This window comes from Nestor notabilis, unplaced genomic scaffold, assembly GCF_000696875.1.
Source record: "Nestor notabilis isolate BGI_N333 unplaced genomic scaffold, ASM69687v1 scaffold21519, whole genome shotgun sequence".
In the NCBI taxonomy this organism is placed as follows: domain Eukaryota; kingdom Metazoa; phylum Chordata; class Aves; order Psittaciformes; family Psittacidae; genus Nestor; species Nestor notabilis.
This window is the reverse complement of record NW_009943541.1, coordinates 654-13,242: the sequence shown is the minus strand read 5'-3', so window position 1 is coordinate 13,242 and position 12,589 is coordinate 654. Positions and strand designations below refer to the sequence as shown.

Here is a 12,589-nt window from a genome sequence, read left to right as displayed (position 1 = left end):
CATGACTGTCCAGCCTCAGGGAAAATGTCTTGGTGGTCCCCTACAACACTGATTAACTTCCGATATCAGACGAAATAGGGTATTCTCGTGGTGGGATGGCCATGGGTAGAACATGTTGCTGCCCAGCACAATCAGCAGGCAGATTTCAAGGGTAATCAAAGGCCATCCAAAACCTTTAGAACTCTCAAATGCTGCTGTAAATAGGCTGGTAGGGGAGCAGGAGGGGTAAGGGAATGCCTCCTTAATAGGTTGACCCCCCGAGGAGAAAAAAAAAACATATACAATGGCTAAGAAATTTCATTATGTACCTCCCAAAATATAGAGGTGATGACCATGCTGGGAACACACAGCTGACCAGCTTCATGATCAATGAATCTATTGTATTACAAGTCATTACTATGAAGTTCAGTGAAACAATAATCTTAGCCCCGGCCCCCCAGCCGATGAACACTAGAACAGCAAATAGTAGCTGTAAGTAAGGTACGACATGCTGAAACTCTGAGATCAAGCGTAACAACTCCGAGAGCCAATAAATCAGCATTGTGACAAGTGACTATTAATCCGAAACAACAAACGCTTATCACAGATATGATTAGACACACTCTAGTCAGATCTATTGTTATTTCATCCTTTCATGCCCCACGTTGGGCGCCACAAGAAACTGTCGTGGTTTAAATCCAGCCAGTAACTCAGAACCACGCAGCCCCTTGCTCACTCCCTCACTTCTTCCTCGCCCCACTCCCAGAGGGATGGGGAGCAGAATCAAAAGAATGTAATTCCCATGGGTTGAGATAAGAACAGTCCAGTAACTAAGGTATAATACAAAACCACTACTGCTACCAATAATAACAACAATAAGGGAAACAAGGAGAGAGGATAAATTGCTCACAAAAACGTCGGTGTTATCAGCGTTGTTCCCAGGCTGAAAGTCAAAAACACAGCACTGCACCAGCTACTAAGAAGGAGAAAAAATGACTGCTGTAGCTGAACCCAGGACATCAGCAGAACAGAATTCCAGATTAGCAACTGCAACTTCTCTTCCCAGAATACAAAGAGACTGCCTGTGATTACAGCAATAAGAGCCAGAGAGAGGTCGTAAATTTGTCTCTAGTCTAAAAGCCAAATGAAATGGAAAATAGACTGCCAAGTACTGAAAAGTTAATGAACCGAGAGCAACATCCACAATTTTCCTAGATCTGCAGAGATTGTACAGGACTTCTGTTGTCAGTCAAGGCAAGGAAGAGGATATGGGGCAATTCATTTCCCATGCTTGGGACAACATGACACTCTGAAACTGAGCAAGTTCCTAAGACACTGAAACAGTAAAACTTTCAACCTTAATGGTTAGATCCAAACCAATTGTGAGCATCCAAAGAAAATTGTGTGCAGAATGGCTTTGAGCAGTACATGCATTTCTACAATTAAGACATTAGAGGTCTGATTTACAAACATAAAGCTTTATTTATTAAAAGCAAAGTGCTGAGATATATTTAATAATGCTGCATAGTTACAAGGCAAAGCACTATCGTGTTCATTATTTTTAGCCATCTAATTCTCACCATGGAACTGAAAACAGAGGAGCCTGTAAGCTCTTCACAGTGGCAAAACAAAGAAAAAAATGCTTACTGAGCATGGAGCCTTCTCAAAATAGCAAATAAAAAGTGTTAAAAAGTATAGCACTGAAGCACCATTTCACTTTCTGGACCTTTGAGCCAAGTGCAGGACTGTGAAGAGTTACCTTGTCTACCTAAGAAGTCAAAGTTTCTCTTCAAGGTAATTGTCAGGTAACAGTCATCGTAACAGTGGCAACTATCTGTTATATAGAATACTGCTTACAGCACTCACTGAGGAAGAAGATGCAGTTCTCCCCTCCCTGGAGAGTATCCCAAATGTCAGTCTGTCTCAATTAGATATCATTATCCTATCTCCCTGCGGGAAAGAAGTGGGGAAAAAAAACAAAACAAAAAAACAAAAAACAAAACAAAAAAACCCACAAAAAACAAAAAACACAACACACAAACAACCACACACTGAAGAATTCACAAGGTCAAAAAAGTCATATTCCTGAATGTATATATGGAAAGTGTTCAGAGTGTGCTGTGAATGACAGATTTTAAAAGCAAAGAAAGATTTTTAAGCAAAAGACCAAAAGCAAGGAGATTACATAGCTTCATAGATCAGAAAAGAAGTTTGGTTTTTGCACCTCTCTCCAGGTTTGACAGTATAAACTAAGAAAATACACATAACGAACTATCCCTAGCTGGTTTCCAATAGTGTGTGCATCTTCCAAAGACACTTTGATAATCCAATTCCTTGTAACGTCTCTAAGGAACTAGCAGTTTCTATATGATGTGTTTACAGGGAATGAAAAGGCAACATATCAAACCATATCTGAATATTTAATTGCAATGTATCAGACCTTAAGACATCGATGTTTCTTCTCAAAATACACAGCATGATCTAATAGGTCATTTCAACCACAGCTTTGGTATGAAAATGTTTTGAGGCAAAAGATTTAAAACTATAAAAGTTAATGTTCTGGAATTTTTGCAACTGTAGTACTTGTTTTTTATTAACAAAATGTAGTTATATGTAAGATGATTTGAAGTGTAATAAATCATTGCAGACAATACTGATATTTCTGAGAAGGGTCAGGTAAGAGAGACAGATAATTTGTCTTTGAAAGAGGGAAAGGGGGCCTTTACATTACCATTGATATTCACAAAACTGAAAATGACATATTACTAGAGATTTCAGTTGTGGAAACCAGTTAGTTATGACAATATGAACATAAGTATTCTTGGGAATTAGAAAGTAAATCTTTAGTGCCTGTAAGTAATGCAATAAATTTGATAGGAAGTGAGGGGTGATGTCTGGGGAACTGAATCAAACCAGTTCTCAAATATCCCACCTAACATGCTTGTGCAAAGGTCTTCTCTTGATGTCATAAACACAACATAACTAAATCATACAAGAAAACCCACAATTCACATGGAGTGTTTTTTCTCTCTACCATTTTATTAAGTATTTTTCATTGCATATATGCTTTGATAATTTTTTTGGTATCCAACTTGGCAGAAACAGATAGCAAAGAAAAACTTTTTTAAATAAAAGACTGCTGGATTTTGGTTTTAGTTCACAGGCTGATCTTCAAAAAACAAGTACAAGACAGTATATCTTGAAGACAATGAAATGTAGTTTACCGTCATATAAACTGGTAATTTAGTCTGAGATGCTGAACTCCAGCTTACAGCACTTGTATAATGAGACATTGAATGCATTCTGCATCCTCCTACAAAGCCAGTGCAATATTTCTCTAGGTACTTGTGTAGTTGTTAGACCACACTTTCCAGAAGATGCTTATGAGCTCTTATAACACCGATCAGGAGCTAGATTTATTCTTCTAACATTCAGCTCTGTTGCAAAGGTTCTTGCCTTTTGATAAAAGAAGAGAGACTTTTCCCGATCCACAAGGAAGTTATGGTAGATTATCGCAAGTCTTGTGTAAATCTTCAGTTGAGCTTTTTTATTGCCGAGGTCCATGGCAGCAGCAAGTGCCAAATGGTAATAGCCTGCAGCATCAAAGGGGTCCTGAAATGAGACACAAAGATATTACCTGCTGTAGTACAACCAGTGTCAGAGGACATCCAAGCTCAGTTTATTAGGTCTCAAACAAGAATAAACAGATTTTGAAACTTCAGTAGGTTTTCCCACTTCATTACTTACATTCTAAATGCATAGAAATGGATTGTGGTAAAATGTGGTGTTATGAAACATTACTTAATGTAATCATTTTCTGCAGCAGTTCGTAGTATTTCTTACCTTAAGATCATAGAATATAATGTCTCCTAAGACCAAGTACACCTTCATATAATACAGTGTTTCCTCCTCAAACTCCAGAGGAGAGGAACAGAGGGACAAGGCCTTTAAATAGAAGTGTTCAGCTAGTTCACAGTGACCCAAATGATGATGGATAGCAGCCAGGCGATGGTAAGCTATTCGCTCATTTAGCTGATTTCCTAATGACATAATGTATGAGTCAGGATAAAACCAAAGAGACAAAATAGTCAAATCATCTCAAATCAGAATACATCTCTGCTATTTTTTTTTATTTCTATATGGTATTTGCTGAACTTTTATTGAATGAAACTAATTTTGCTCAAGAGATATATGGCCAAAACCCACCCTTCAAGAAAAAAAATCTACAGAATCCCCAAATTTCCTGCTATAGGATTTAAAAGCGTCTGAGATTTTCTTAAGAAATCACATATTAATCTCATTTTTAGATATAGACACCGTGTGCATACATAAAGTAATGAAAGCAAGTTAATGGGATTAAAGACTCCCCTGCCCCTCCCAGCACATACTTTACATGAAAAGTTATGACAAAAAGATAGTTCTCAGACTGATCCAAATGACCTGTCTGTGCTTGTATGGAACAGTGAGAGGGTTCTTAATCAGTTGAACAGCTCTCAAAGTTTAAGAATAGTAATTTTTGAAACTAGCTCTAGACACTCAAAAACCTCTTGAAATTGTATTATTCATCAATATTACATTTTAGCTGTCATGAGTAACATTCAGATTAGATCTAGAATCCCAGATTTAGTTCTGTGCTCTACCAGATGTTTTCCGTAGAACTTAGAGTTAGAAAAGGCAGCAATAACACTGTTCATTCTCAAACAGAAGCAAAAATAGTAATGATAGTATTGTTACAAAATCCTGGCAAGAAATCTGACTGAATTTAAAGGAAGAAAATCTTTCAAGAGTTCTGTTGTGTTTCAGAGATACCCGTCATTTATCTATAACTTAAATCGGCCTTACCTAAATTTACACTGAGCATGAGAGATGCTTTGGCATATTCCAGACTTTCCTCATAAACCTTCAGATTCACCAGCAATTCCACCAGTTTATTGTATAATCTGAGTTCTGTGGCTTTGTTGCCAGTTTGAACAGCAAGTGGAAGAGCCCTGTCCTGAAACATGTAACAGCAACTTAGGTACAGCTGAACCCCAGGATGTGCACTGACAGACTTCCATTTATGTCAAGCAACTTCTAGTTTCATTTTGATCTTTACTTATAAGATATCTTACACTCAGAAGAGGAGTTGAAACTCTCTTTCAGGAGAGGAGGTGATATCTATTAACACTATGGCAAAGTGCTTAGCTGCAGTAGGATATAAACTCATTGCTGAGAGGATCGGCTTTTGGTTCACCATTTGAACGCCAGCTATGATGGGAGGATACGTAACTGTCAATGCAGTAGAAAAACTGCACAAACCTTGTAGAAAGTCACTGCTTTCTCCTTGTCCCAAGTACCATTGAAAAATATGTCTCCAGCAGCTTCAAACAATTCCATTCCCAAATTTGGATCTCCTGTGTAGAGAGCAGCATCCTGAGCAACCTGGAAAGAAAACAGGGGATGGGGAAGAAAAGAAAATAAATCTTGGTCACTTCACGGTTAAAACAAATCATTAATACTTGCAATTGAAAAAGATCTTGTTAAGGCCTCTTTTCTCATTTTCAGATAGGAAAGGCTGTATTTGATGAGACCCTGATCTGTCTTTTTCAGTACCCTGTTATTGAACAGGCTGGTGGTGGCTGCTGAAGGAGGAACATAAGAACCCAGGCACATATAGCGTCATGGTCTCCCTTTTTCAGGCAATATTATCCTGCTACCTTAGTCAGCATGCGGCACTAAAATAGTGTATTTGACAGCTGCCACATATTAAATTTGAATTAGGTGGAATATATCATAGAAATAACTTCTAATTGCAAGTTAGATACTGCTAGCAGTGCAAATTTAAAAGCCTGTGACAAATTCCGTAAATAAATGCAGCTCCACTATTCTGGTCTGAAACAAATATATGCCATGTTAGCAAAAAGGATTTCATGAAGGGCTGCATGCATCCTCCTCAAAGCAAGAATATCAGGATAGTTAGTTATGGGACAATTAGGAAATAATATAATAGTAATGAGAAAAGGGACTTTTACATGCAGCAAGATTAAAAATCTTGCTTTGGCTTTGTGATCTTTAGTTTTCAAATTGCAATCAATTAATACAAGCCCAGCTCTACCTAAACGCAAAGGCAGTGACACTTTTCCACCTAAGGACTCTGTTGCATCATATTGTAGAAATTGTGTTTTACACGGAAGTTCAGATGTGATGACCTGCAAAAATTACTGGCTCAGTGGCCAACCTTTTAGGGGGCAGACTCCTGTTTGAGACTTTCCTCACAGGCAAGTACTGACTCTCTGCTCTAAATACCAGGTTCCATATATGCACAGTATGGAATATACATGCATGTCCCTGGCCCAATCCTCCTCTTAGAGTAAATAAAGCAGATGGAGAAAAATCATCCCACATGATGATTTGGATTTTGTATTATCAAGTGACTGTCTTGAGGGCTGTCAGCTAAAGTCATTTATTAAAAGAAATGACAGGCCTATAGCACAGTCTCTTCTTGTAAATACATGTATTCAGTCTTCCATCTTAGCAGGTGTCCAATTATTTTATTTAGGGATCATAATTTGGTACTATCAGACATTACTGTATCAGGTTCTGTATACATCCTGCAGTACAAAGCATCATTCTCCCTTATAATCGGAGAGAAGTATTTTTAACTCCTTTAGAAAAGCAAGAAACTAATTCCTCAAATACTTCAGTGAATGGCCAAGAGCTATACGGACAACAGAGTCAGATCCAGGTGGCAGTGGCGCTCTGAGAAAGGCTCTAGATCATCCAATTTCAGTAGCCACAAGGGCTAGATACCATTTTCAGGTCATCTTTCAGTCTGTGCTAGCACAGCAGCAGCAGCAAGTCCGAGTTGGTGGCAGGGGGTCTGAGGTGTGCAAGCCACATGTCTCTGGTGCCACTGTGGCAAAGGCAGCAGCAGCTCCATCTGGCTCCATGCTGTGCTGTGCACAGCCTCAGAAGGAGAGCTTTATGTGCTTTGGAAATGCTTCCTGAAGAAGCCACTCTCTTTTCCTGGGGGTCTGCCCCACAAGCTGACATGCTAAGATGTTTATTATTTGTTATCCACCAGCATGTAGCATACATGGCTTGATAGCTGTAGTACTACAGAGCTGGTAATGATGCTGAAATACACAGAATTTACAACAAAGCAGGCACTAAGAAAGGTCAGTACCAAAAAAATCTTTCCAGAGTCAAGCAACAGATTAAAGCGGAGCGCCAACTGCAAATGCTCAGTCTTTCAGCTGCTGAGCATTACATAGGTGTCATTATCAGTTAGCAAAATCTCAGGGATCTTTATATTGAATTACTCTCTTGTCATACCACTTGCTCCAAGCGCTGACAACATGTGCATGCCTCCAAGCGTTGACAACATACCTGGATATAAAGATCCACAAGCTCATTCTGCCTCAGAACATAATATATCTTTCCTGCCCGTAGCCAAGCATATGCCTCTTTCTCTTTTTTCTGCAGATCTATAAATATTCCAAGGCTTCTTTTGGTATATTCCAGAGCTGACCTGTAAGCCCTGAAAGAGGGAAAATTGCTAATTAGCAAGGGGATCTTCACATTAGAGAATGGTTTTCTTCATAGTGAGAAAAGCTTTATGTTAAAGACAAGCTGTTTCCCCTATTTACTGCAAAAATTATAATTTCTTATCTATATTACACTAGTAACTAGCAAACTGAGTCTTTTTTCTCTTCCTTTTTTTGTTTAGTTTTTGTTTCCTGTTAGATTGTTATCACATAATGTTACTTCAGGATAGCTTAGTTTAGTCCTTCCCCTACCACAGTCTTGTAACAGGTGGAAAAAATACTTCTTTGTCTTTAGCTCCTGTATAATTTATGGCTTTTTCCTAGAAACTTCAGAAAGGAATTGCATCTGTAAACATTTTTTGCTAAAATCACTTAGGCATCTGACTTAAGCACAGTTCAGACTAATCAGCAATTGCAGAAAAACTTGGAACAGTTTTGGAAGCACCTAAATTATCAGATCACTGGACAGTGCAACTTTCAAGTGTAAGGACACTGTGCCCTTAGAAGAGTAGTCATACTTTTCACTGGAAGACATATCCGATTGATTGAGCTTATGGCACTTTATACCAGACCTAGAAATCCCAGAATGATTAAATCCTTCTGTCTTGTGTTAGACTCCCATCATCTTGACCTGATGCATTTTCCTCCGAGCACAAAGAAAATATATTAAAATATAATATGAACTGGACAGTTAAAGTGAAGTTACAGAGTGCATCTTTAGAACAGCATACTTAAACCTCCAAAGAGATAAGAAACAGATCTGGAAGCAATAACTTCCCTTGTATTTTGTATTATCAAGATTTCTGTTCTGTCTCAACAAGGTATCTCGTCTTGGGGAGTGGCAGGTTTTTACCACTTTGATTCTTACAGAAATTGAAAAGACCTGTCACTCCCTTTATACTTGAGAGGAAGTGAAGATCAACTGAACAAGCCTGACATTCCAGTTTTTGCTAACAAGCAAGATGAGGAAAGGTAAGGTAGTTGAAATGGTCCAAATCAGCTCAATTACTGATTGCTACTTCTATCCCCCCCTCAGAGTTTTTGCTTTTACAGCACACAGAAGCATATACCAGCCCATAACCCAGCACAGCAGCTGGAATGGTGTCAGGCTGTTTCTCCTCACATGACCACAGTAGTTTACAATGAAAGTGGTGACACCACCACCATCACTGTTTTCATTACTTCATCTTAGACACATATCCTTGTTACTCAGGGCTGTTAACGGAAAGAATACTGTGATACTACGGTCTAATACCATGTTGTGAGTGCATACTACTATCCTATGTAACCTTATCTACTAAGGTTACACAGCCAACATCTGGGAGCCAGGCTCCTAGGATATATAAATTCCATGTACTACATGCACACAAAGCAGCAGCTTCTCCAGCTAGTGAAATCCTTCTGCAAATTCCAGGTAGTTTGTAATCTTAACCAATTCCTTTGTCTCCAATGGATGCTCACCAACTGTATCATTAAACAGCAGTTAACAAATCAAAATAAATTAGCTGATATACTAGGAAAGTTGGAGGCTTGGACTGCAGCCACTTAAAGCTAAAATAAGCATCTACGCTTTCCATAGCTGAGGATATTTTTTTCCACTCTTACTGAGGCATGCTTGAAAATACTTGAATCTAGAGTGACTCCCTGAAGTGAGATACAGTAAGAAAAAAATATCAAAGCTGTCTTAAACACTTTAAAAAATGTCTAGAGAAACCTGTAAGTTTCCCCAGCACCTGTTAGTTACTATAAATCAGCTTGTGTAGCCTGTTTTCCATTAAGCAAAGCAAAAAATATTGGTATTCTGAAAATGTATAGAAATTTCTGGAGATATACAATGCAATTTTGCATATAGGCTTTGTGCTGCTTTAAGTTTGGAAAAAAGCATTTCCTCAAAGAGAAGCACACAGAGACAATGTGATGTCTGACCTGTTTGGAATATGTTGTTTGGTTTCTAATGGAAAAATTGTTTTGTAAAATCTATCATTGCAAACAAGGCACCTGCCAGCAATAATCCTAGAGCTATAGCGGCCATCAAGAGCTGCATGGTAGACAATAGCTTTTAAAGGATTTTAAGAGTAATTTGGCTTGTGAAGTGGTGCTAATCCCCACTGAACATCTTGTCTCCTCCGAGAGATCATAGTTACGTAAAAAAACCCAACAAAACGAAAAACAACCCACCCTCAAGAAAAGTTTCCGCTACTACTGGACCCTTCAATGCCAATAAAGTGTATTGGCAAAGCAAAGAGAAAAATAATCAGTCACATTCAGTTATTGCACAAACAGATCCTTTAGCATGACAGAAAAGTTACAACCAGAATAAATGCAAAGCCATTCAGCACATCTTACCTTTCTGTTCCTAAAGACAAATAGAGCTGACTAATGGTTTCCAAAATTTGTCCCTCCAGAACTTTATTGGACATCTTCCTAGCTAAAGATAGTTGATATTCATTGTAGATGACACACTGAGCTTCATTGGGAACAACTGTACTGTAGAACTGACACAGCAGTTTAATTGCTTGTAGTTGACCTAGGAGATTGGAAATACTAACATGAATCTTGATTTTAAAATGAAAGTTAAGTTAGTTTTAAAATAATTCATTCTTACCATTTCACAAATCACAGCACAGTCAATGAATAACAATATAAAAGCCATAACAAGAAGATTCCAGTGCCAGTTTCTTCACTCCCAAAGTTAACAAAGACTAGAGGTTACTTCAAATTTGATCTCCCAAAAGAAAATAATAAAACACTCAACTGTATAAATTGCCTTAACCATGATAGTGAGAGTAAATAAATAAATAGGTCTTCTAAATACAACTATTTTATGCAAAAGTAATCCAGATTACCAGTTGTTTCTTATCTTTAAGCTCGAGTCCAGTGCTCTTCGTACTACCAACAACTATTGTAAGTATTATTGAAGATAAAAATTCCTAGACTTTTTACTGATTAAGTTGTTTAGGCTTTTCTTAGCATTTCATTTTCTCTACAATTTCTGACAAACTGAAGTACCACCAGAAAAACAAGCCAACATGGATTTATTTCTCCACCATTATGGGTCAGAGCGAAGATTTCAATCACTTCAATAGCTGTCACATAAACATTTTTATGTCCAGTTAAGAAACAACTATAACACAACTACATAACAAACATTCCTGGACAGGGCACATTTCATAACTGAAAGAAAAATATATACTTACTTTCCAGATGACTTGTCTCCATTGCAACTAAAAATGCCCATTCATAGTAAAACCTTCCTTTTTCCCTTTGAGTTCCACTAACATAGTAACATCCCAGCTGAAGGAGGACTTGGATAAAGTCTTGGCTGTGGTCCATACTTGGAAGTTTGGAGAACAGCTTCACTGCCCTGATAAAATAATGTTCTGCCAGCTTGCTGGCTGCTGCACGCAGACAGAGTGTCCCAAAATTAGCCAGGACTATAGCTTGGTTATGGGTCATATCAGTCTCTTCTGAAAGATGCAGTGCTTTGTAGTAGCTCTCAACAGCTTCTTTTGTATTGTTTGTTCTTTTCAAAGCAATAGCAAGCATGTTATAAGCACAGCCTAGTTGTTGAGGATTGCTCCATGAAGAATCTACAACAGCATTTAAAATTGCTAAAGCCACATCATATTGCCTGTAAAGAATGTGTAGCCAAGCAAGTGAAACCAAACAGTTAATAGTTTCCTCTGGCTTAGCAGAAACATCAGAGTTCAGTGCTTTCATCATGTAAACAATGGCTTTTCCATACCATTTGTGGTGGCTGTACAGTTTTGCTAAACTAAGATAGATCGTGCTGCGTAGTCCTTGCTCCTCATTAGTAAAAACAGAGGAAAGTGCTTGTATGAAGTAAGGTGCCACTTGGGATGGGAGTATTGGCCTGAGTTTCCTCAGGCCATAGAGCTTGGGAGCATTTTTGATGACCAAATCAATCATTTTCAAGGAATCTTTTAAAGTACCAGAGCTCTGGGAAGAGGCGACCTTTATGCAACTTAATACAATGTGCGGCAAACACTTTTCATTGTAGGACTCTGCTAGTTTGATATAACAGTTGTTTTGTAAACCCAAGTCATTAAGCAACAGTTGAAACCTTTCCAAGAATGGTAATGCCTCTTCACGTTGCTTGTGGGCACTGTAGTGTTTTGCCAGGAGAAAGCATGCCCTTGCCTCTGCATCTTTGTTCTGGCTCAGAATTGTCCTCTTCAGAGCATACTTCAGAATATCTGACTCCAGGTCAGCACTGCAAATGTAGTTGGGAATTCCCATGAGGAGAGCTGTAGCCTTATCAAAAACATGAGCACATTTTTCTTTGTTCTTCTGTGTCAAGTAGATAACTGTTAGATTTGTATAAAGAGCAGTTACAAGGTACAAATCGCTAAACCCTCCAGCTATTGCTCTCAACGCTTCCTCAAAATACACCCGAGCTTGGGAAAACTTCAGCTTTTTAACACTAAGCCTGCCTAAGAGAAAGCATAGCCTTGCTAGTGCCCAGGACATACCTGCTTTCTTTGCTGCTTCCCGTGCTAGTCTAAGAAAACTAACCAGTCCTTCTTCTTCAGAAAACCCATAGAACATGCTGTTGATTAATGGATAAGAAAAATCATACAGGTGCTTGAAGTTTCTCTCATACTCTTTCCTATTTAAAAAGAGTAACAACGACTCAAAGATATCAGATGCTTGATCATCATCTTGACGTATGTGGAAGCAAGGTGCTTCAGGTGGAGAAAAGATTTCCTCATCCGGAGAGCTAGCAGAATTGTTTCCTTCAGTAGCTGGCTCTTCTGCCCAAGCAGCCTCCAAATTCTTGAAGTTCTTCAGGAATTCTTCTATCTTGCCATTCTTGCTTGTAGATCCTGTGCTTGAATGCAAACATGGAGTTTCTGAAATTCAAATATAAGTTACAGATCACAACTTCATGTGTGCATACATACATGGTCTTTCATAGACCGATGAAAATGTTTATCAGTAGAAGATGCTGTTAGGAAAATATTATCTAAACCTACTGCACTTTCTTACAGTATGTTTAGGAGAGAAGCCAAAGGTGGGGAAAGGGTGAGATCAAGAAGAATCAGGGAAGAAATGTGCAGGAG

General features: G+C 38.4%; 1 protein-coding gene across 1 annotated transcript; it reads right to left on the bottom strand.

The window, feature by feature from the left end:
- Nucleotides 1-3,360: 3,360 nt before the first annotated feature.
- Nucleotides 3,361-12,379, bottom strand: SH3TC1 (SH3 domain and tetratricopeptide repeats 1; the record flags this gene model as incomplete). Its single annotated transcript, XM_010021993.1, has 7 exons — nt 3,361-3,591; nt 3,823-4,019; nt 4,822-4,972; nt 5,278-5,400; nt 7,348-7,498; nt 9,852-10,032; nt 10,703-12,379. Coding segments are annotated over 7 exons (2,711 nt in total), but the record flags the coding sequence as incomplete, so codon positions are not given.
- Between the last annotated feature and the right edge of the window lie 210 nt (nt 12,380-12,589).